This window comes from Chelonia mydas, chromosome 5 (genome assembly GCF_015237465.2).
Source record: "Chelonia mydas isolate rCheMyd1 chromosome 5, rCheMyd1.pri.v2, whole genome shotgun sequence".
NCBI lineage: Eukaryota > Metazoa > Chordata > Testudines > Cheloniidae > Chelonia > Chelonia mydas.
In genome coordinates this window covers 87,643,210-87,668,373 of record NC_051245.2, presented here as the reverse complement: position 1 = coordinate 87,668,373, position 25,164 = coordinate 87,643,210, and the positions used below count along the sequence as shown (strand labels likewise).

The window sequence follows — 25,164 nt, the reverse complement described above, 5'->3', positions numbered from 1 at the left end:
TATTGTGAAATCTTTTTTGTTTGTTGGTTTTTGTTTTGAAAGCCTGAAAACATAATGCTGCTGGATAGAAATGTACCAAAGCCCCGCATCAAGATTATTGACTTTGGCTTATCACACAAAATTGACTTTGGAAATGAGTTTAAAAATATCTTTGGAACACCAGAGTTTGTTGGTGAGTATAGGTTATGCCTTATATATTGTTTTCTTTTCCTTAAGCCTATGAAATTGTGCATATGGCATGTCTCAACTTAGCTATGATTTAAAGAATTTGTGTGCAGTAAATGACATTTTGAGATTTTGTAAAGTACACCATATTCCTTAGCAGTAACTTGGTTGTATCATTGTAAAAGATTTTCTGTTATAATAACATTGCAGGTTATAAATCAGTGTTTTTAAGGTGTCAGAATTAAATAAAACTGCTGTTTGCATCTTTGTTTGCTTATGTACTTCACATACTATTCATTCTCTCTTAGCTCCTGAAATAGTAAACTACGAACCCCTTGGTCTTGAGGCAGATATGTGGTAAGTTAATGAACCATTCTGAGATGGTAGTTGTCATTATTATATATTGTATTATTGTTCTGACTCTTTCCCTCTCTCTCTCTCCAGGAGCATCGGTGTAATAACTTACATTCTGTAAGTATCAAAATCCATAAATCATTCTTTGGGAACATTTAATTTTTTTGTTCTAACATTATGTTCTGATTCTGTCCTCTTGGCTTTCAATTGTTTGGTGTATTTTTGATGTCAATAAGACATATACATAGCATATGGCCACTTAACTAAACTGCATTGATTCTACATGATTTTCACCTAATTGAAGTTGAATAATAAAAAAAGCTATAGCATAATTGTTAAAAGAATAGCTAAGAGTCAATGCTGAGATAGTGGGATGGAAGCCTTGTTTAGATGATTAGGCAGTGTTCCAAAGTGACATTAATTTTAATTCTCTGAAGTTAAATCACAGCTTTTGTCTTTGTCAGATCATCATCTTTAAGATACGTCTGAACTCTAAAAGCAGAAAGCCTCTTTTTTTTGCACTTCCTTGTCAGATCTTGCAGGGATAAAATGGCATGTAGCATATAATATGTACTGTGTCCAATCTTACTTTTAACAGCCTAAGTGGTGCATCACCATTTCTTGGAGAAACAAAACAAGAAACATTAGCAAACGTATCTGCTGTGAATTATGACTTTGAGGAAGAATTCTTCAGTAATACCAGTGCCCTAGCTAAAGATTTTATAAGAAGACTTCTAGTTAAGGATCCAAAGTGAGTTACTTCTGTTCCTGTGTTTCTGCTGTGGTATCCTGAATTACATATCCTGGTTCAATTTGTATTCTGTATTTGTGCTTGTTAGTCAAATATGATCTGCTAGAGTCAACAAAGTAATAGGAGTATTTTTTTTCTCCCATTTAAAGGAAAAGAATGACAATTCTGGATAGCTTGCAGCATCCCTGGATCAAGGTTAGTGTATAAGGAAATCACTTTATATTCTCTTTTGTTTATCATTCTCTGGTATGTATACTTATGCTTATTCAACTACTTCATGAAAACTAGAAAGCATAAAGTGGTGTTCCCACTTAATAAATATTGCTGTTTGCAAAGCTAAATGGAAGGATGCTGCGTATTGGCTATAGACTTAATTAAGTTATGTTCTGTACGTGGTAGTTATGGGCAAGTACTGTAGCCCATTATTCAGATGACAGTTTTTTGTTTGGTCAGGGAGACACACATGTTCAGGAAAGAGTGTACCAACAAAGATACATTTTCTGAATCAAATCCAGTTTCTCCCTCTTCCTAACCTTTTCAAATCTCTATTTAAGTGTGGCTAAATGATGACTGAGTTAAGGAGAGCCATGTCTCTTCCTCGCTCCCTAATTGGGCTGAGAAGAGAACTGCTGGGACTGATCCACTTCTTTCCCAATTAATACTTGTCTTGAGTAGGGTTTTCTAAGATATAGTGTCATCTTTTCCACAGGGGAGAGAGAGATCTAGGTCACAAGGGGGAGAATAGGGCATCTGGCCTTTTTTGATCATACAGGCCACTTGGTGCAATCTGGCCCATTTCTAAGAGTGTGGTTTTGAAAAATTAAAATAAAATTGTTCCTTGCCCTGCCACTTGTCATCTCTGGAAGACTTCATTTAGCAGTATCCAGAGAGGACCTAACTTCATCAATCATCCCAACATTCACTGGTGACATAATTTCGACAAGGAACTCCTGGGAGCCTCATCCAGCACACTGCTGTATAATAATCTGTTAGATCTTATTAAAATTCAGTTGTGCTCTGAAGGACGAGTAAAAATTGCACTTTGTTCACTAGATCTGTTCCCTGCATAAATTCCGTCCTGTCTACTTCCTTTTGTGAATTAAATGAAGAGGGACAAAATAAGTGCATACTGCTATTAGCCCTGCAGAGCCAGCACTCCTAATTGGAAGTCAGCTGGATTCTGTTCCTTTTTATGCACAATCAATAATAATGCATTAAGTTCCAGTCAGTTTATACCTATGCAAAGCCAGTAAAAGCAGTGGAATGATGGAAATGTCACTAAGAACATATTCTGGCTTGCAGAACTTTTATGGTGGGTCATGATGATGTACAAGAAGCAGCTTGGTTCTCAAGGTACTTGGTTGAGTTTGCAAGGCTGACAGGGGAGGGGAAGAAAATCTCTGTTTGTTAACTATATGCATTTCATCTGCAAATCATTGAACCAGAATCATGGAACTTCTCTGAGATGTTCTTACAAAGTTTCTTCACAGTATAACTACCCTTCAATAGTTGGTTTATTACTGATTTTTTTGCTCTAGAGTTAGAGCTGTGCAAATAACCATTTTTTTTTCAGGTCCCTGGCAGTTTCAAAACAAAATAGTTTGGGATTGAACAAAATGTTTTGTTCAACCTGAAACTAAACATTTTGTTTCCATTTTGGGCATTTGACCCCTTTTATTTAATAAAGCAAAGGAATTTTGGCAGTAAAGGGCTAGATTCACAAAGGGACATTCACAAAAGCAAGGTGGTGGTGTTGCCTCCTTTATACCTAGGATGTGGAAGATGCGGGTTTGAATCCCCACTCTGGTGCAGGGACTTGAGCTCAGGTCTCACCCATCCCAGGTGAGTGCCCTAATCACTAAAGTATTAACTGTTGGGGGGAGGGTGTCTCTCAGTATCTCCTATTAAAAGATATTCTACTTTGTATAAATTATTACATATTCATTGGACCAGGGACTGGAATATTGGTGTCTCCCAGCTGAGGGCCCTAACTACCAGACTATAGAGTCATTCTCTCCCCCAGCCCCAAAGAAACACTTAATTGTTTATTTAATGTGAAACAGCTTCAACAGGAGAGATTGTGAGACAGACACCCCAGAATACTCTATAGTTCAGGTGTTAGTGCACTCACCTGGGAGTAGGGAGTCCTTGGTTCAAATCCCTGCTTCAGAGTGGGGATTCAAACCTCCAAAAGAGCCGATGAGTGCTCCAACCACTGGGATATTGGGTATAAGGTGGCCACCTCCATACCACCACAGTTCTGTGAGTGGCAGTTAAGTCTCTTTGGGGACTATAACCCAAAAAATTGAAACATTTCAGTTTGAGATTTCTGAAAGAGTTTTGACGAAAACAGCCAAAATCAATATGATTTTGCAAAATGGCTTTGTTAACCCAAATCTGCATTATGTGGCAAAAAACTGCTGAAAAATGTCACCCTGTTTTAGATAGAGTAACTAACTCAGTTTAGTTACACTAATAGGAACTCTAAATGTACACACACTTAAGCTGATTGAAATTGTACTTAAGCAGTTTTATATTAATGTAGTTACTCTTGTTCACGTTTTCCAGCTCCTGGCACAAGAGAAGAAGTTAGTCTGATAGCCTGAACACCCTGATTTTTCTAGATATCTCGTTCTCCTGCCACCATTTGCCCCCTATTTAAAAATATAACAATCTAGTACCCCTGTTCCATATGAGCCCAGCCACATCTTCCTGTTAAGCTAGATTGTACACTGGTATTTGGGGCCTTCCTAATCACAGAGCATGCCAGATCACTTAATGCAGGGGTGGCCAACCTGTAGCTCTGGAGCCGCATGTGGCTTTTCAGAGGTTAATATGTGGCTCCTTACCTAGGCACGGATTCCGGGGTTGGAGCTATAGATGCTAACTTTCTAATGTGCTGGGGGGTGCTCACTGCTCATCCCCTTGCTCTGCCCCAAGCCCTGCCCCCACTCCACCCTTTCCCCCAAGGCCCTTGCCCCTTCCCCTGAGCCTGCCATGCCCTCACTCCTCCCCCCTATAGCCTCCTGCACATGTGAAACAGCTGATTGCAGGGGGAGGGGAGAGTAGGTGCTGATTGATGGGGGCTGCCGGCGGGCAGGAGGTGCTGGGGAGTGGATCGGGGGCTTCTGACCTGTTACTGCGACTCTTTGGCAATGTACATTGGTAAATGCTGGCTCCTTCTCAGGCTCAGGTTGGCCACCCCTGACTTAATACAAGGATGCACTCATCTGGGGGTTGGTGCTCAGTGTTCGCTCTGAGAGCTTGTCTGTATGGAGTGCCGACTGAAGTGTAAATCTACAGCGCATTAGCCTGCTGTGCACTAAGTGGCCAGTGGACCCTGCTGCCACACACTAAAAGTTCTGTAGTACACGTTGACCTAAAGCACACTATGAAACTTTTAGTTCATGGCAGCAGGGTCCACTGGCCACTTAGTGTGCTGCCAGCAAGAGGGCTGTAGATTCACACACCAGCTTGCCGCACATTAAATTGTCATATAGGTAATCCCTGAGAGGTGGCATGTGGCACTGGAGCCCATTGCAGTTGTAGCTGGGTCTTGACTTGTAAACTAGTGAAATGAAATGGGAGATGTTGGATACCAAATTGATTATCCTGAAAGCAGAACAAAACCTGGACTGCATTTATAATCAATCAGGAAATCCTTACAGAAAACAGGTCTTTGCTGGTACACCAGGATCGGGGAGGGGTCTCTGCCCGAGAGATAGAAGTCCTAGGTTAAAGATTAAAAAAAACAAATGGTTTACAAAACAGTTAACTTTCTTTTGAAACTTGCTACCTTATTACTCTGGAAAGATCTTTCAAATTAATAGAGCAGTCAGCTACTCTGACTAAACTCATTAGCTGGATGTTTCTGCTAAGGCAGTCAGCAGCAAAATAGTTAACTATACTGATACTTGTAATTAATGTTTAGAGGTGACAATTTAATGCCTCTCTGGTATGAATAAGGTTGTACAATTGTTTGTGTATGCCTCTAGCCAGCACTGTATTCATAAACTGTCTTTACGACACAATGAGGTGGAACTTAGGGTTTGGGGAGTTTTTTAAACTACACCTTAAGGAAAAAAGAGGGATGATTTATGTGCATAGAGACTCTAACTCTTTGGAACACATGAAATTTCTACAGGTGTGGCTTCCTGGAATGCCTGCTGTTTTCTTCAAGGATACTGACTGTACTCTCTGCTAGGTCTTGCATATTAGAATGGTGCCTTTTTGTATGCTTTACTACAATACTGTGGACTTTACTGTCTTTGCAACCTCAGATAATTGTTTAGTTGGAGTTAAAATTGTACAGCAGGAAGATGATTTTGTGAAAGCAGTAGCATAATTGGGGGATATTTAAAAATATCCTTTTGTGCCTCTTTTCCTCATAGCCTAAGGATACCCAACAAGCCCTTAGCAGAAAAGCATCTGCAGTAAATATGGAGAAATTCAAAAAGTTTGCAGCACGAAGAAAATGGAAAGTAAGTTATTTAGCAAGTCTTCATAAAGCTGGTGATGAATGTAATGTCATTCTCTTCTCAGGGTAAACACAAGTGAAATATTGTTAATTGTATTGCTTTTTTGCTCAGATGAAGTTTACAAGCTGAAACTTCATTAAAAACAGAAAATACATTTTCGTACCAATCAAAGTCTTTGCAGCATGGGGGAAGAGGAAGGAGAACCCGCTTCTTGTGTTGACTTGGAGTACATTTGTAGGCACTTAGATGCTGTGGTTGTGGGGATGTAGTGTAAAAAGCTAAAGAGAAATTCTATTCATTACTGAACTGAGTATAAATACTTAAATTATTGTACATTGAGCTGTCTTCATTTTATATAAACTGTTTTTATATAAGCGGCAAAGAGTCCTGTGGCACCTTATAGACTAACAGACGTATTGGAGCATAAGCTTTCGTGGGTGAATACATGCATCCGACGAAGTGGGTATTCACCCACGAAAGCTTATGCTCCAATATGTCTGTTAGTCTATAAGGTGCCACAGGACTCTTCGCCGCTTTTACAGATCCAGACTAACATGGCTACCCCTCTGTTTTTATATATTATCAAGACAGTCAAATAACAAGAGAGCATATTTACAATTTGAAAACCATTTATATTTTATTGTATTTATTTGTATGACTCTAATGCCATGGCAAATGTTATAGGTGTGCATGGCAGTGTAAATATGCAAAGAGGCTAGTCTTAAAAAAAAAAAAAAAAATGAACAGGAAACAACTGGAGTTGGTCAAAAGTGGGAGGGGGGAGCAAAAATTTAGTTCCTGCCCCACAGAGATTACAGTCTAAGGCTCTGCACCTTGAAAGACTTACGTGAGCCTCGCTTCTGAACCGAAACTGGGTGTGGAATTGGCAGAGTATGGGTAGGTGTAAGGAGTAGAATCAGCAAAGGAGAGAACTTCACTTCTTCACCACACATACTGAGAGACCTGCACTTGAAGCAAGGAAAGGAAGGGGTGTAGCAGAAGAAATCTATGTACCATGATACCAGAGTTAAGCGAGAGTCAGCAATGGGATGCATGAATTATAAAAGAGAAGTTCCTTCTTTGGAATAGAGGTCAAGAAATAGGATTTTTCTCTCTAGCTTAGGCAATAGAAAAAAATACTAAATATCTGGCCTCAGAATCTATTTGCCAAGATTCAGTGTCTGGTTTAGGTGGGATCAAGTGTGCTTGTAAAGCTTAAATTGCATGAGAAATGTCAGTCTTCTCTGGTGTCTAAGAAGAAGCAGTGTATAGACATCTTCATCCTTTTGTATAATGTAATATTTAAAGGAACACTATCAGGTAATTTAGGTCCAAATTAAATTGTGTATGTGTGCACATTTTAAAATGAGGAAATCCATTTGTAGAAGTATTTTCATGAAATGTATGGCCTGAGCAAGGGGAATTTAGTACAAGTAACTTTTTTTGTTTGTTTGCATAGAAAAATGTTTAAATCCAATGTTTGCTACCCATTGGTGTTCTACTGAAACAGACAAGTCTGTTTTATTACCAGTACAGATGAAACCCAATGAGTAAACAGTATACACAGTGGAAAAACCTGATATATCAAAAATTCTTTCCACTTTTATGTGTTTAAAACACAATTTTTCTTTTCTGTGATGATAGTTTGTTTTAAAAGAAATATCTTCCTATCACAAATGTTCTATTTGATATTTTAAGTAAAAATAGCTCTTCTTCTTTTTAAAAAGCAATCAGTACGCTTAATTTCGTTGTGCCAAAGATTATCAAGATCCTTCTTATCCAGAAGTAACATGAGTGTTGCTAGGAGTGATGATACTCTGGTAAGCATATGTTTTTATTGGTTTACTGCTTTAAATACTTTGACATATAACAACATGAATACTGAAATATTTTAAAATGTGTATATAGGATATTATTTCTGATATGGCAAGAGATAGATTCATGAAGTTTTAGGCCAGAAGGGTCCATTATGATCACTTATTCTGACCTCCTGCATAACAGACTATAGAATTATCTTCACTAACTTCTGCATTGAGTCCAATAACTTTAGGTTCGAATTTATTTATCATGTTGTTGTAGTTTGATTCATGAGAAACTTTCACACCATAGTAATTATAAAACAGATGTACTGAGCATTTGCAGGTTGAGTTGCTCAGGGTACTGTATGCTATAAACCATTTTTATTTATTTTTTTTTTTTAGTAAAAAAGCTTAGAATATTTAAAAGGAATTTTTTAAAAAGTAGGTGCTTCTACAGTGTAAATGTTTCAGGAAAACATGTGAGGGAAAGGAAATAATTATGAGCAAGCAGTAGCCAAATTTGAATAAGTAAAGCAGTCAGATGTAAAGGTGGGGGATGGGTGTTAAGGAGCACCTGGGGGCTCACCACAGTAAAGGCACAATTGCTTAGCATGCCTTACAGTTAGGAGATCTGTAGGTCTCAGTCAGGACACCACAGAAATCTGTAGGGTTCCTTAGTTTTCAAGGTGTAAGAAGGAATTGTCCCTTGTACTAATAGAGTTATGGAATGACCTTTGTGTTAGGGCAGATAGAATGAAAAAATGAATGAGATACATACTCTAGAGCAGGTATGGGCAAAACTTTTTGGCCCGAGGGCCACATCTGGATATGGAAATTGTATGGCGGGCCATGAATGCTCATGAAATTGGGGTTGGAGTGCAGGATGGACGTGAGGGCTCTGGGGGGGGTGCCAGAAATGAGGAGTTCAGGTGCTCCGGGCAAGAGATTGGTGTGCGGGGGTGGGGCTGGAGATGAGGGATTTGGGATGTAGGAGGGTGCTACGGGCTGGGACCAAGGCACAGGGCAGGAGGGGGATTAGGGCTGGGGCAGGGGGTTGGGGCACATGGTGGGGGGGTGAGGGTTCGGGGTGGGGGTGGGGCCAGAAATGAGGAGTTCAAGGTGCAGGAGGGGGCTCCGGGCTGGGGCAGGGGGTTGGGGTGAGAGCTCCAGTTGGGGGTGCAGGCTCTGGGGTGGGGCTGGGGATGAGGGGTTGGGGGTGCAGGAGGGGGCTCAGGGCTGGGACTCGGCGGGGGAAGGAAGGGGCTCTGGGCTGGGGCAGGGGATTGGGGTGCAGGAGGGGCTGAGGGGTGCAGGATCCGGGCAGCACTTACCTCAAGCAGCTCCCGGAAGCAGTGGCATGTCGTCGTCCGTTTCCCCCTTCCCTCCCCCCGGGCTCCTATGTGGAGGCATGGCCAGGCGGTTCCGCACGCTGGCCTGTCCACAAGCACCGCCCCTGCAACTTCCTGCAGTTCCCAGCACGCGGATCCCGCTGGCTACCCCTAAATGGAGCACAGCGCGACCCCCAACCCCATTCCTGGCTGGAGTACCGGAAGGCAAGCCCCAGACCCTGCTCCCCAGTGGGAGCTCGAGGGCTGGATTAAATCAGCTGGAGGGCCAGATGTGGCCCGCGGGCCATAGTTTGCCCACCTCTGCTCTAGAGCTTCAAGTTATAGCACAGCTGTTCATTGGCGGGGTTGGGGGGGAAAAAACTTCTGTGCACCTGTTTGTGCATTATTAATTAGTGATAGTGGTAGGTCCAAGTGGCTCCAACTGGAGTTAGCATAATGGGGCTAGACAGGGTGTAACTGCGCAGTAAGATAGCAAAAGCAACCAGTAGATATATTCCCCTTCATTCATCCGAGGTAGATGTGTTGAGTTCTACTCTTGTCAGTACATTTTTTTGAATGACACCTTGTGTTTGCTGTGTGTCGTGTCTATCATCTGGCTATGACTGAACACACTGGAGGGCAATTCTGAGTACTCTTAAATGGCATAGAGGATAGGCTTGCCCTAGAGTCCTTTCACAAAATTACCCTTCTTACTTACTGTCATGTGTTTAGTTGTGCTACCTGATTCCTGCATTCCAACTTCAGGTGTAGCTAGCAGCTGCATATCAGCAGTGTGTCTGTATAACTTGTGAGGAAGTTCAAGATGAAGAATGTTATAGAAATGCAAACAAATGTGCTTATGATTCTCTAATGTGGTGGTTGCAACACCCTGATTTATTACCATAGCAACTATTCCTCCCGTTCTCCACTGGACTGGTGTGCTTGACCTTCTGAATTAGTCAAGAATAACAGGATGATTCAGAAAGGGCAAACTTCTAATTACACACAAGTTCTATGGTTGACAGCAATATCAATAAGTGAAATGCAGACAGGAGGCCATTTTTAATTAATCGATTTTTTTTTTATACTCTGACTATAACAGGGATTTTTAAAGACATAAAGGTCAATCTGCAAGTGTAAGTCTGGATATGTCTACATTGAAATCAGGAGATGTGACGGCAGCATGGGTAGACATACCTGAACTAGCTTTGATCTAGTTAGATCAAAGGAGCTTGGATGACAATAGCAGTGTAGCTGTGGGGGCATGGGCTAGCTACTTGAGTATGTACCCAGGCTTCTACTCAGGAAGCTAGCCCATGCCACCACCGCTGTTGCTGCAGTTATAGTGCTATATTGGTACTTGAACTAGCTAGCTAGATGAAAGCTAGCTCTGGAATGTCTACACAAGCTGCAGTCGCACCTCCCAATTTCAATGTTTACGTACCTTGAGAGATGTTGAGCACCCTCCTCTCCCATTGACCTTGCAGGATGGGCCCAGAGAGTACATTAGACCCTATGCCAAACAAGCTTCCTTTCAGTTTATGCAGGTGTATGCCTTTTAGGTTTAAGCCCTTGGGAGCTATAGTTAGAAGCTTGTAAATCCAGAAGCTTTCTCTTTTTAGCTTGCTCTTCAGGTTTTAATGCAGTCTTTAGGAAATACCCTGTGATCAGTAAAGCTTAAACATTAATGCATTAGAACATAAACATACTTTTTGCTGTGCATTAATAGTCTTAAAAATCAAAAATTCTGCAGAGACTTCTTTCTTACCCATTTTATCCTCCCAGTTTCCCTCCTGTGCAAGTCATGTTCTCACTTCCACTTTCCTTTTCTTATCGTTCTACTTTTGTGCTATTTGTTCTCTCACCCATACTACTCCCGCTCCTATTGCTATACTTTAACACTGAATCACCATTTAAGATATGTCACACCAACTCTTTAGCAGGGAGGAGGATTGCAGGCAAGTGCTAGTGTTTAAAACACTAATAAACTCAGGATAAGGAAATTAGAGTGATTCAAAAATCAGGCTACATGATTTTCTTTTCTGTGACTTTTTGCTGACTTACTCATGGAGAACACAGATCGTCCTTGGGAAGTACAAGGTTTGTACCTGTATCTTATATTGTTGTTTTAGATGCATTTTTTTAACAAGTTCCTATCACACCTTGCATCTTCAGCTTTACTTTATACAGCTCTCCATTTAGATGATACATAGAAAATTCCAGTAAGGAAACAATGTGGTAGAAAAAGACTTCTCTGGAATCTCACGCAGTAAATAATGTGTATAGATGTGGAAAAAATGCACATCTTATTAGGGTAAATTTTCCAAGTAGTGTTCCTACATTTTAGCAGCGTGACTCTTGTGAATAAGTTTTCCATTCTTGCAGCTAAATGGCTGTATGGTGCTTTGAAAATGCAATTTTCTTTCCTTATCCTGACAGGTGCTGGGGGATTTTTTGTTTTTGTTTTTTTACTATTATTATTTTGAAAGCTAATGATGATTTTTTTTCTATTTCCTTGTTAACTATGAGGATGAGGAGGATTCATTTGTGATGAAAGCCATCATTCATGCCATCAATGATGACAACGTTCCTGGACTACAGCATCTCCTGGGATCTCTGACTAATTACGATGTCAATCAACCCAACAAGGTATGGTGTTAGGTCTGTGCTGCAACAAGTGGGAAGGCCAGATATCTGTTTGTTCTTGTATGGAGTGATGTGGCTATAAAATAGAAATGTAATATTTGAAATAAGACTAATGGTTAAATGGCTTGTAAGCTGTCCTATGAAAAGTTATGTTAGGAGTTCGTTGTTCATTCCTCTGAAACTGTCTGGATATGGATGCCATAATATTTTTCCTAGGCCTCTGAAATGTAAAGAGTACTGTTGCTTGAAAATCAGCACAAAATTTAAGTTTTGGTAATAAAAAGAAAAATCTCTCAAACTTGCAATTAAATATAACCACAAATATTTTAAATCATGATGGAAATTGGTGGGGTGGGGGTGGATTCAGGGAAAGGAGTGTTATTTACTTCATTTTCCAATCAAAACCTTCCCCCTTTCCATACCAACATCACAGGAGAACATGCAGGTGTGCATGAACCTGTGTGCAGGACATTGGCAGGAGCCTGCCCTTTGTGAGTGCAATGGGCTACAGGATGAGAGAAGAGCTCCTGCTGTACCTTTTTCAATGGGTATGTGTGTGTTTGCAGCACTTGCTGTAGCTATGCATTGGAAATATAGTAAGAGGCCACACTGGCTTAACCAGGAGATCTTCAATGACCTGAAACTGGGGGGAAAAAAGTGTCCTACAAAAAGTGAGAACTAGATCAAATTACAAGGAATGAATATAAAAATACCACAAGCATGTAGGGACAAAATTAGAAAGGCCAAGGCACAAAATGGGATTAAACTAGCCTAGGGACATAAAGGGTAACAAGAAAACGTTTTACAAATACATGCGAAGCAAGAGAAAGACCAAGGACAGGCTGATTACTCAATGAGGAGGGAAAGACAATAACAGAAAACATAGCAAAGGCCAAAGTGTTAAATGCCTTTATTTGTTTTCACCAAAAAAAGTTAGCAATGATTTAGATGACTAACATAGTGAACATCAGTGTAAATAGGGTAAGATCTGAGGCTAAAACAGGAAAAGAATAAGTTCAGAATTACTTAGACAAGTTAGATATTTTAAAGTCAGCAGGGCCTGATGAAATACATCCTAGAATTCTTAAGGAACTGGCTGGAGAGCAATCTGAGCCATTAGTGATTATCTTTAAGAATTTGTAGAGGACAGGAGAAATACCAGAGGACTGAAAAAAGGTACTGTATTTGCCCATCTATGAAAAGAGGAATAAGGACAACCACCCAGGGAATTACAGACTAGTCAGCTTAACTTCAATATCCAGAAAAATAATGGAGCAAATAATCAATCAGTGTAAGCACCTAGAAGATAATAAGCTGATAAGTAACAGCAGGGATTTGTCAGGAACAAGCCATGTCAAACCAACCTAATATCCTTCTTTGACAGGGTAGAAAGCCGTGTGGACATGGGGAAAACATGTGGTATATCTTGACTTTAATAAGGCTTTTGATATGGTCTCACATGACTTTCGCATAAACAAACTAGAGAAATATAGCCTAAACGAACTTACTATAAGGTGGGTGCACAACTGGTTGGAGTACCGTACTTAGAGTAGTTATCAGTGGTTCACAATTGAGCCGGAAGGGCAATATCGAGTGAGGTCCTGCAGGGATCTGTCCTGTGTCTGGTCCTATTCAATATATTCATAAATCATAGAATATCAGGGTTGGAAGGGACCTCAGGAGGTCACCTAGTCCAACCCCCTGCTCAAAGCAGGACCAATTCCCAGTTTTTGCCCCAGATCCCTCAATGGCCCCCTCAAGGATTGAACTCACAACCCTGGGTTTAGCAGGCCAATTCTCAAACCACTGAGCTATCCCTCCCCCCTAAATGATTTGGATAATGGCATGGAGAGTACACTTATAAAGTTTGCAAACTGGAAGGAGTTGAAAGTGCTTTGGAGGACAGGATTAGAATTCAAAATGATCTTGACAAACTGGTGAAATGGTCTGAATTAAATAAGATGAAAGTCTGTGAAGACAAATGCAAAATACTATACTTAGGAAAGAATACAAATACAAAATGGAAATGAATGCCTAAGAAGCAGTGCTGCAGAAAAGGAACTGGAGGCTATAGTGGATCACATTAAATATGAGTCAACAATGTAATACTGTTGCAAAAAAGTGAACATCGTTCAGGGATCTATTATAGGAGTGTTGCCAGAAAGACACAAGAAGTAATTCTCCTACTCTATTGAGCACTGATAGAAGCTTAAACGAGGGTACTGTGTCCAGTTTTGGGCACCATGCTTCGGGAAAGATGTGGACAAATTTGAAAGTCCAAAGAAGAGCAACAAAAATGATTAAAGGTCTAGAAAACATGACCTATGAGAAAAGATTGAAAAAAATAGGTTTGTTTAGTGTGGAGAAGAGAAGTCTGAGGGTGGACATAAGTCTTCAAGTATGTAAAAGGTTGTTATAAAGAGGAGGGTGATAAATTGTTCTCCTTAATCAGTGAGGACAGGACAAGAAGTAATGAGCTTAAATTGCAGCAAGGGAGGTTTAGGTTGGACATTGGGAAAAACTTCGTAACTGTCAGGGTAGTTAAGCGCTGGCGCAGATTACTTAGGGAGAGGTTCTGGAGTCTCCATTTTAAGAACAGGTTAGACACACCTCTGTCAGGGATGGTCTGTATAATACACAGCCCTACCTCAATGCTAGGGGACTGGACTAGATGACCTATTGAGGTCCCTTCCAGTCTTACAATTCAGTGATTTGATAGAGGAGGTAGGGTGGGGTGGGACGGATATCATGTGTCCTTGGTGTGGTGTGGGTGGGAAAGGAGACAGCCTGGATACCACTGGCTTTAATGTATGTGTTGGTGTGGAGGAGATGTGTTTGAAGGGAAAGGGAGTGAATATTAGGTCGGAGCAAGCAAGAGGATTTGCAGGGGCTGTGAAATCCAACTATTCATTTGATAGCTTTATTTATTTAAGACTACAGTAGAGTATTGCAGGATTGAGAGCAAGATTAAAGATGGTTTAGTGCATATCCGAATAAATTACACAAGAAAACTTTTGTAACACTATTTTTAACAGCCATATAATGATGATGTAATATATTTACTCACATTCATGTTTCCAGTGCACACCTTGGAGCTGTTTATCTCCTAGCATGTGTTATTCTTGGAATCAGCCTTTGCTTTTGCTAGGAACTGTTTCTTTGTGTAGGTCAAGATACCTGCATTTAAAATGTTCCCTTTGAATGCCAGATTCAGGGCATCAGTTCTTCCTCTTTGAACAGACTTTTTAAAATTGAGTATGTTTGGATAGTTCACTTGCCAAAATTGGGTTTGTAAGACTATTTAAAAAAAAAAAAAAAAGGAAATAGCCCAGGCTACAGAAAGAGGAAACAGAAAATATGATATAGGTAGTAGGGTAGTCACGCGATTAAAATTAATCCTGATTAATCACACTGTTAAACAATAATAGAATACCATTTATTTAAATATTTTGGATGTTTTCTGCGTTTTCAAATATATTGATTTCAATTATAATGCAAAATACCAAGTATACGGTGCTCACTTTATATTTTTTATTACAAATATTTGCACTGTAAAAAACAAAAGAAATAGTGTTTTTTCAGTTCACCTAATACAAGTAATGTTGTGCAATCAATTTATCATGATAGTTGAACTTACAAATGTAGAATTATGTACTAAAATAACTGCATTCAAAAATAAAATAATGTAAAACTTTAGAGCCTACAAGTCCACTTGTCGTAAGATATTTACGTGCTAGATGCTCTAAAGATTCATATGTCCCATCATGCTTCAACCACTGTTCCAGAGGACATGCGTCCATGCTGATGACGGGTTCTGCTCGATAACAATCCAAAGCAGTGAGTTCACACCTCATCCCCCTCAGATTTTGGAAGGCACTTCAGATTCTTAAACCTTGGGTCGAGTGCTGTAGCTATCTTTAGAAATCTCACATTGGTATCTTCTTTGCATTTTGTCATGTCTGCAGCAAAATTGTTCTTAAAATGAACATGTGCTCAGTCATCATCTGAGACTGTTATAACATGAAATATATGGCAGAATGCAGGTAAAACAGAGCCGGAGACGTACAATTCTATGAACTGCCCGAGGAGTTCCGTCACAAATTTCATTAATGCATTATTTTTTAACAAGCATCGTCAGCATGGAAGCATGTCTTCTGGAATGGTGGCTGAAGCATGAAGGAACATACGAACGTTTAACATATCTGGCATGTAAATACCTTGCAACGCAAGGTACCAAAGTGTCCTACAAACACCTGTTCTCACTTTCTGGTGACATTGTAAATAAGAAGTGGGCAGCATTGTCTCCTGTAAATGTAAACAAACTTGTTTTTCTTAGCAATTGTCTGAACAAGAAGTAGGACTGAGTGGACTTGTAGGCTCTAAAGTTTTGCATTGTTTTGGTTTTGAGTGCAGTTATGTAACAAAAAAAAAATCGACATTTGTAAATTGCACTTTCCTGATAGAGATTGCACTACAGTACTTTTATGAGGTGAATTGAAAAATACTATTTCTTTTATCATTTTTACAGTGCAAATATTTGTAATAAAAATAATAAAGTGAGCAGTGTACAGTTGTATTCTATGTTGTAATTGAAAGCAATATATTTGAAAATGTAGAAAAACATCCAAAAATATTTAACAAATTTCAGTTGGCATTCTATTGTTTAACAATGCGATTAAATCTGAGATTAATTGTGATTTTGTAAATTTTTTTTAGTTAATGGTGTCAGTTGATTGCGATTAACTGACAGCCCTAATAGGTAGTGTTGTATGATGTGTATTGTTCAGCTGTTTTCTGAGATGGGTTGATTTTTTTACATGATTTCATTACCAAAAAAATCTTAAAGATCATTTGTTATCTCTCTGGTCTGTTTCCTTGGTGCAGTCACATGAAATTGCCAGATAAGGCAGGAAGGAAGATGGCACGCATCTCTAAAATAGTGTGCCCACTGCTTATATTCAGACTTCTAAAACCTTATTTAGGAGCCTAAATAGAAGAGAACTTCAGGTGCCCAACTCATTTGAAAATGAGGCTGTGTTTATTTAGGTCATAAATATAGATTTAGAGCCTAATTTTAGGCACCCTAATTTGAAAACGCTGGCCCATGTTCGTAAATTATTCCCTGTAGACCATTTATCTAAACGTGGCTTTCTCTCAATAATATGGAAAATCAGTCGTTCCTTTGTAAATTTGTAAGTCCAGTTGCTATTTCAGCATTCTTTCCCCTCCACATCCAAATCTCTCAAAAGACAATATTTTTCCCTTTTTTATTCTTTGTTTTCAGCATGGAACACCTCCACTGCTAATTGCTGCTGGCTGTGGAAACATTCAGATGCTTCAGTTACTCATAAAGCGAGGATCCCGTATTGATATTCAGGATAAGGTCAGGATTCTATTTTGTATAACAATTTTAGTTGGTACTAGTGAGTTTCCTATCATATTAGTGGGTTTTATTGCAGCTAATGTAGTAAAATATTTCAAGTTATTAATCGTAAAAGGTTGTTTCTACTTTAGAAAGTGTCTTTATCGAATTAGTTTCATATTTCTCTTACACCAAATTAGCCAGAGCGCTTTTCACAAACCTCTACAGAATGATAAATGTATTGCTTAATTACTTGAGCTGTCATTCCTATTAAAACACAAAAGCTATAATGGGGATCCTTTGTGAAAAACATTTATACTTCTTGAAAAAGTGTTATGTGGTGGCTTTGGCTCAAGTTGCCTGAGCCACTAACTTGTTAAATCACTATTTATTGACTTAAAGTATTTGGGAAAGTATTTATTTTCTCCTTGAAGTGTTGTTCGGTGATTCTTCCTCCCACCCCCAGCAGCTTGGCAAACTATCTTTTAAGAGAATATGGGGATGTTAAGATAATTTGATATTAACTCTTGTTCAACCGACATGAAGTCCCAAAATCTCAAGGTTTTGATGAAAGCTCTAGTCCTGGCTTGTCTGGAAAACTTGTGGAGGTTTTCTTGGTCTTATTGTTTCTTTGGCTTGCTTTGGCTGTGGATGAGCCTCCTGTTGTTCAGCACATACGTGTGTGTGTGTGTGTGTGTTCACGCGCGCACAAAGTTATAGCCTAGTGAATATCCTGAAGTGCAATGTTTTTGTTCATTACTTTTATAATACAATATTTTGAACAGGCTGGGTCTAATGCAGTCTACTGGGCTTCTCGACATGGTCATGTACAAACTCTGAAATTTCTCTGTGAGAGTAAATGCCCTTTGGATGTTAAGGATAAGGTAAGGAAAAAACTCTTTTCATTGTCAACTTAAATGCTGAGAGTATATTTTTATGAACAATTAACTGTATTTTAGGGTATGACAGGCAGTTTACTGTTACTTTTCGCCATGCTAGCTAGATTACGTCCTTCAATCCTAATCCTAGCAGTGGGAGACCTAACTCATAGGAACTTCCCTTAGCCCAGGAAGCCTACCTCCCGCAACCCTTGTCTGGGGAGGCACACCCTCTGCACCCCTAGCCCTAGCCTGGTAACACCTGCTTCCTGGAAATAAACCTATCCTACCAAGCACTTAGTGCTAGAGCCCTAACCCTAACCCTAGCCTTGGCCCGCCTGCCTTTTAGATCCCTAACCCTAGCTTGGGCAGGCTTACCTCCTGCAACCCTAATCCTGGGAGACCTTAGTACTAGAACCCTAAGCCTAAGCCTAGCCAAATGAGGCCTACCCCAGAACCATAATCCTAACCCAGGGAGGCCTACTCTTGGAAACCTAACCCTTGCCTGGGGAGTCCCACCGCCTTGAACCCTAGCCTGGTGACGTCTACTTTGAAACCTAAACCTACCCTGCAGAGTGCTTAGTGTTAGAAACCTAGCCCTAGCCTGGACCGGCCAACCTCCTGCAAATCTAACCCTAGCCCAGGAAGGCCTAGGTCCTAGAAACCTAACCTTTGTCTGTGAAAGAGCCACCTCTTACAGTGCTAAGCCTACAGCAGGGAGTCCTACTGCCTAGAACCCTAATCTTAACTCATGGAGACCTATCTTCTACAATCCTAACCTTAGCTGAGAGAGGCTTACCTTTCAGAACCAGAACCCTAACCCTATCCTGGGGAAGCCTACCTCCTAGAACCTTAACCCTGACTTGTGGACACTTATCTCCCAGAAGCCCGACCTTCAACTCGGGAGACCGATCTCCCAGAACATTAACCCTATGGCAGGGAAACTAACCTACTTCAACCCTAACCCTAGCCCGGGCTGGCCTACTTCCTAGATCCCTAGGTTCCTGAGCTGGTCACACCTTTGATTGCAGTGTAGGTAAATCCTTCATCAGTGAGACTGATCTAGTTGTTGAGGAAGAAGTCCTCAGCTTTGCCTTGTATCAAAGACTGTCTTTGTAAGTCAAGTGACAATAATAATATAGCTAGTTTTGTAGTCTTGTAGTGATGGTGTTTTTATTGGGAAAATAAATCCATGCATATGAGTGTGATAAGTATATAAGTGCACTTTGCACTCTTAATGAAAATGCTTCAATTTCTCATAAAGAGGATCTCCCACTGATGTCCAGGATAAGGTCAGAACTCTGTTTTCATTTATCCTGCATGAAAAGAATTTTGACTTGAAATTGAATGTAGCAAAGGTTAGTGCAGTTCAGAGCTAATGAAAAATTACCTTATTTCCACTAATGTTACTAAGGCCAGGTCAACACTAAAAAATTTTTCCATGATAATAAGGTCAGTTAGGGATGTAATTTTTTTTTAAGCATTTTTATGCCAAGAAGAGTCCTCGTGCAGTTGTGCTTTTGCCAGGTTATCTTATTTTGCTCAGCGCACTGGTACAAACTGTACTGGCAAAAACATTACTTTGGCTGTATAAGCTGTACCATGTTTGTATGGGCCAGCCTTTTTCTAGTGTAGGCCTGGCCTAAATAAACTATTTATTTTGCTTTATGGAAGATGTTAATCCCTGAATAAAAATTCTGTTCTATGCTCTAGGAGCCATTACAACATTTAAAAGCCTTATATTATCTTTTTAGTATCATATGACAACATAATAACTTCTCATCAAACTTCAAATAATTACAGCACCTTCACCGCCAGCAGCCCAGGCAAAAATTCTGTCCCCTCAGACACACATCCCTTCCCAAGTACCGGGGAGAAAAGATGAACCATAGAGCATGCCCCAAATGTTGACGGATCAGGTCTCTGGCAAACAGTGAGGAAATAAATTCCAGAAAAGGAAGGCCTTCACAGATAACACACTCTGCCAGTTGCTCCCCCCCATTTATAACAAGGGAGCTGTAGCTTGAATGTCTACACTGACTCAATTTGTGGCAGTATGGCATGGGAAGAGGTGGTATCTCAGGTAATTGGGCCCAAAACCATCTAGAGCATTAAATGTTGAAACCTACACTTCGTATTCCACCCAGAAACTCCCAGGCAGCCAGTGGAACTCACAGAGAACTGATGTTCCGTTCATGAGAGTGTGACACATGAAATAACACTTGAATGTGCTTGCTCTATCATTGCAGTCTGGAGAGACAGCGCTCCATGTGGCAGCTCGGTATGGTCATGTAGATGTGGTTCAATATCTCTGCAGCATTGGATCGAATCCCAATTTTCAAGACAAGGTAGGTAGTATCAGCTCTTCTTCCTCCTACAGAAATGTGAGTTCGTTCAGCATAAGTAACCATAACTTCTGGTCTTGCCTTATAGCCCCTTGCCATGTTTCAAATAGAAACTACTTTGGTGTTTTACCTCCTAGTAAATGGAGACTGTTCATAAACTGTGTGCATGAGAAAGCTACCTTTTTTCCTTGTAGAACACCAAGGTATCTTGAAATGATTTACAGAAGCTTAAGGATGGAGAGAGCTGCACCTCTGTTTACACAGCAGAAGTGCAAGTTGTGTGCAACCCTCATGGGTTCAGCTAGCACCTGGACTGGCTATTGACTCTGCTATGGAGCAGATCCTTCCAAAATTCTCTGTGGCTGATAAAAATGATGAGCTAAAGTGATAAACAACTTATTTTTTATATATATAAAAATAAGGAATCAAATTATATAGCTATAATTTTGATAACTTATTGAATTCAGAGAAGAAACATGCATTTCTTTAAAGAAGACATGTTTAACATATTTCAGCTATTAATTGGAGTCCATTGTGGGGAAGTGAAAAGGGAAATATATCATCCAAAAAACCCAAACAATTTCCAAGCTCAAGTGTCTCTCAGTCCTTGGGAGTTCCTTCTCGCTACAGACAGTCTCAAGTCTTTCAAAATATTGTCTGCAATGGGAGAATCTGGAACTGACTCAGGCAGTCACAGAAGCAGGGCAACGGGCAAAAGTTGCAAACCCAACCCTTTCTCAGTCTCTCAGCTGAAGCCATCCCTGTACACACATGTCTAAAGGCTTCACATGACTGACTGTTACTCCTCCAGTTACCATGGAAAGCTTGAGTCCTCTCTACTAAATAAGATCGCCTGTAGTATGAGCTTCGAGTATCTGCTTCCCTTATGCCCAAATAAATCTGTTAGTCTTTAAGGTGTCACCGGACTCCTTGTTGTTTTTGCTTCCCTTATAGCTCAGTGGAGGGGTGAGGAGGTTACATCTGCAATCCCATTGCCCTTGTCTTTTGGCAGGACCCTTCTTCCCTTTTAATCTTAACTGGTTATAACCTGTTGTACTTACAACTGCATCTTTTGTAGAACATTTGTATGTCTGTTATTAAACGTTAAATTAGAGCTTAAAGATAAATATTTTAACACGTCTTAGGTTCCTTAGTCACTTTTGAAAATGGGGCTTATGCTTCTAAGTTACTTCGGTATGCTTTAAAATCTTTAACCTTAACTGACTTGTGGAAGGCAGATCACACTCAGAGCTGGAAATTGAATGCTGGAGTTCTCACTCCAAATTTTTTGTTTCAACCACTTGACTAATCCCTAAATAAGTGAAATATCTCCATATGAATGAGGACAAGTTTTAAAATGAGAGAACCTAGATAAATAATTAGCTTCAGTTGCATGGAAACAGCAAGACAGGAGTGCCAGTATTTGCAGGCAAGTCAGGTATCACTATTATGTTTTGTACTAAGAAATCTGCATTCCTGGAATCCAGATGGTTAAGAGAAGCTACTGAGTTATCACAATCATTGTGTGTGTCAGGGTGAAGTACACCCACATTGAGAAAGTTAGCTTAATAAATTATAGTGATGCTAAATCATTTTATAGGATTTAACTTTAATAGACAGATTTCTTTTCTTTCCCCTTCTTCTGGTTTTACAGGACAAGCTGGGGAATTGGCACTGCTAGCACATAGTTTCAGCTGTTTTTTGTTTTGATTTGTCAATATTGATAGGAAGAAGAAACTCCTTTGCACTGTGCTGCTTGGCATGGCTACTACTCTGTTGCCAAAGCACTTTGTGAGGCAGGTTGTAATGTGAACATTAAAAACAAAGAAGGGGAAACTCCACTCCTGACAGCATCAGCTAGAGGTTACCATGATATCGTGGAATGCTTGGCAGAACACGGAGCTGACCTTGATGCAACAGACAAGGTTAGTTATGGGTGAATGAGTCACATCTAGTCAGGAATTATATGCAGAGGACATGAGTGATACAGGACTATTTATACCTCTAAATTACTTTCCTTAAAATACTTCATTTGACTGCTTCAGGCCATCATTCTTTTTTAAAATATAAGCTCTCTAATGGATTATAAAGAGAAAATTGATGGCTGCTTCTAAAAGTTGCTGACTGATTTGTTCATTCATATTGGAAATAACCATTCCATTATTATGTCTGTATTCATGTAATACCACCTTATTAAATCTGTTTATCTGTCCATCACACTTTATGGCTGACACACATTCTTTATACAGAAAATAACTGAAATACTGACTCTTGTAATTGCAATAAGCTATTCATTTTTAAAGGACAAAAGGCAATGAATTTATCACTTGCCTTCAATACCTGTGTGTCAGATAAAGAGAATAAATAATTTGTTTTCCAATAGTCTAAACTACAGCTTTTTAAAAATTGCACTAATTCAGAATTACTTTTTTTCCTCTCATGACTGGTATTGAAGAAACCTTGAGTTTCGTTGTTTATATTAGCATACGATGATGGTAGTTATTACTGTTTTATTTCTGGAGTTTCTATTGCATTTAAACAGTGCTTATCTCAAAGGTCTGCTGTGTGCTGCTGATAAAACATTTTGCTTATAAGAGAATTAAATGGAATGACTTTTGAGTCTTGCTACCTTCCCACTCCCAAGTTGCTTCAAATACAGAAGGAGCTGCAGCACTCAGAAGCTGCCATTCTCTAAGCAGATTGTGTGACTTTTGCATTGGCCACCTTCTGGCAATAAACACTTGCGCTAGTATGTCTTAGCCTCTGTACCGCTTTCAGGGAAAACTGTTGATTTGTTCTGAGATAGACTTGTGCTGGGAAAATAAAATTGTTATGGCTTGTGATCCAAAAGGCAGGACAATACACACTACCACCATTAAATTACCACACATCTATGGAAAAATACTTGAATTTGTATAAATCACTTCATAATGGTGGGATTTTTTTTTAAATGTGACTGACCAGTTGTCTTGTGATTTCAGGATGGACACATAGCCCTGCATCTTGCAGTGAGAAGATGTCAAATGGAAGTAGTTAAAACTCTCATCGGTCAGGGATGTTTTGTAGATTTCCAAGACAGACATGGTAACACCCCTATGCATGTGGCCTGCAAAGATGGGAATGTCCCTATTGTGATGGCACTTTGTGAAGCAAGTTGTAATTTGGATGTTACAAATAAGGTAAACAAAAAACAATAGTGCTGGTACAGAACTTCTCTGTTAAATATCTTACCTTCTTGGGTGCCTGAACTTCTCTTAATTTATAAAAAAATTTTGTATAAAAATCCTTTTATTTTTCAGAGTGCAAATAGAAAACATTTTCAAGAACTTAAAAAGGTAGAGCTATGGTTGACTTTAGAGCAGTTGAGTTGTTAATTGAAAATCCATGCGGAAAGAGACAAACTGAATTAGTTGCATCAGTAAACTTTTCTGTTCTGTTCTGTCCTAATGTTAATACAGATGCCGACACGTTTGTCTGGTAGTATGGCTTTACTCCTTGCAGATGATGTTTAGGCAACAGGGGTTAGGTGGAATGCTGTATACTTCATATTCTGTTGGTAGTCTAAAGAAGTATTAAATTAATTATTATTAATAATCTTTATTACTTATGATTTACTTATAGAACTGATAACAAGTACTTCTATATATTAAAAAAAACCCTCCTTTTGAATTATGAGGAAAGATTCTCATGTACAGCTGTTAAGTGATTTAAATCAACTTCAGATTCCACCACCAATTAAAGACAAGTGTTGTGTTAGTGCAGGGGTAGGCAACCTTCGGCACGTGGCCCATCAGGGTAATCCGCTGGTGGGCCATGAGACATTTTGTTTATATTGACCGTACGCAGGCACAGTTCCCCGTGGCTACGGTTCACTGTTCCCAGCCAGTGGGAGCTGCGGGAAGCGGCAGGCCACAGGGACGTGCTGGCCACTGCTTCCCGCAACTCCCATTGGCCAGGAACAGGAAACCGTGGCCACTGCGAGCTGGGGGCGGGGGCTGTGCCTGTGGACAGTCAATGTAAACAAAATGTCTCGCGGCCCGCCAGCGGATTACCCCGATGGGCCGCGTGCCGAAGGTTGCTGACCCCAGTGTTAGTGGATTCATGCGACATTCATATTATAAGCCAATTTTTAGAAAGTTAAACATCAATGATACTTTAAATCAGTTAACAAAAATGTTATTGACCATATTAGTGCTTTCCAGAGTTGAGGACACTAGACCAAGTGCTGTACCCTTTCACCAACTTTTTTGTTTCACGTAGGAACTACACTTAATCACAGAACTGGTTAGTAAATTATACCCCTCTAAAACGACATTTATTCCACTGTTTGTTACAGGATTATTGCTAATTAAAGGTGGAAAATTTTCATCAAGTTGTAGAAAACCCTTTCCAGTGTGACATTTAGTAGCCTGTGTCTCAGATAGTCAAGTTATTAGTGCTTTGTTGGCCTCTCTTGTTGTAATAGAGCTGAATGGGGTGTATGAAAACCAAATATAATACTTAACGGGTTTAACATTTTAGCTTTCTGCCTAGGATTGTTAAATAACAGTAAACCGCTTCAGGAATGTTTCCTGTAGCTAGTTTGTATAGCTTTAATGTCAGCCATTAGACTTTGCTGACATACTGTGTGGCTAGTGCTTGATATTTTGCTTTGAATGTCTAATTATGCAAAAGTGGGAGAATACTGCAATATCATGCAATTTTTATATCCCACTACATTTAAAACAATTAATTGTAGGGGTCTTTGTGCTGTTCTTTGGGATTCATTTATTTTAAAAGATGTTACAGTTCTTAGAAAAACATAAAAGTATTCTTGTAATACAATATTAATTGTTTCCATTCATTACAAAAGCCCTGTGATCTTCTGTGCTACAGAAAGCTATGGAAGATTGTGGATTTTTGGCCCAGTACAATCAATATTTTTTTAAATCTAAAGGTCAGCAGCTGCCAAGTGGAAAGCTTATTATAATGAGCTCTCCACCCCTGGTGTTAGCTTAATTGTGACTGATCAGGCAATTAAATGCAGATCCATGGTTGAGAACGCATTTTTGGAAAGGT

General features: G+C 39.7%; 1 protein-coding gene across 10 annotated transcripts in view; it reads left to right on the top strand.

Moving 5' to 3' along the window:
* DAPK1 (death associated protein kinase 1) overlaps positions 1-25,164 on the top strand; it is a 122,777-nt gene that overhangs the window by 69,959 nt on the left and 27,654 nt on the right. For all 10 annotated transcript variants that reach the window (XM_037901746.2, XM_043546420.1, XM_037901747.2 and 7 more), the window contains 13 exons: positions 43-172; positions 474-522; positions 610-636; positions 1,118-1,270; positions 1,420-1,465; positions 5,662-5,751; positions 7,476-7,568; positions 11,405-11,524; positions 16,806-16,904; positions 17,669-17,767; positions 20,011-20,109; positions 21,834-22,031; positions 23,088-23,285. In XM_037901746.2, the coding sequence (XP_037757674.1) occupies positions 43-172; positions 474-522; positions 610-636; positions 1,118-1,270; positions 1,420-1,465; positions 5,662-5,751; positions 7,476-7,568; positions 11,405-11,524; positions 16,806-16,904; positions 17,669-17,767; positions 20,011-20,109; positions 21,834-22,031; positions 23,088-23,285 (1,401 nt within the window). The remainder of the gene's footprint in view (positions 1-42; positions 173-473; positions 523-609; positions 637-1,117; positions 1,271-1,419; positions 1,466-5,661; positions 5,752-7,475; positions 7,569-11,404; positions 11,525-16,805; positions 16,905-17,668; positions 17,768-20,010; positions 20,110-21,833; positions 22,032-23,087; positions 23,286-25,164) is intronic.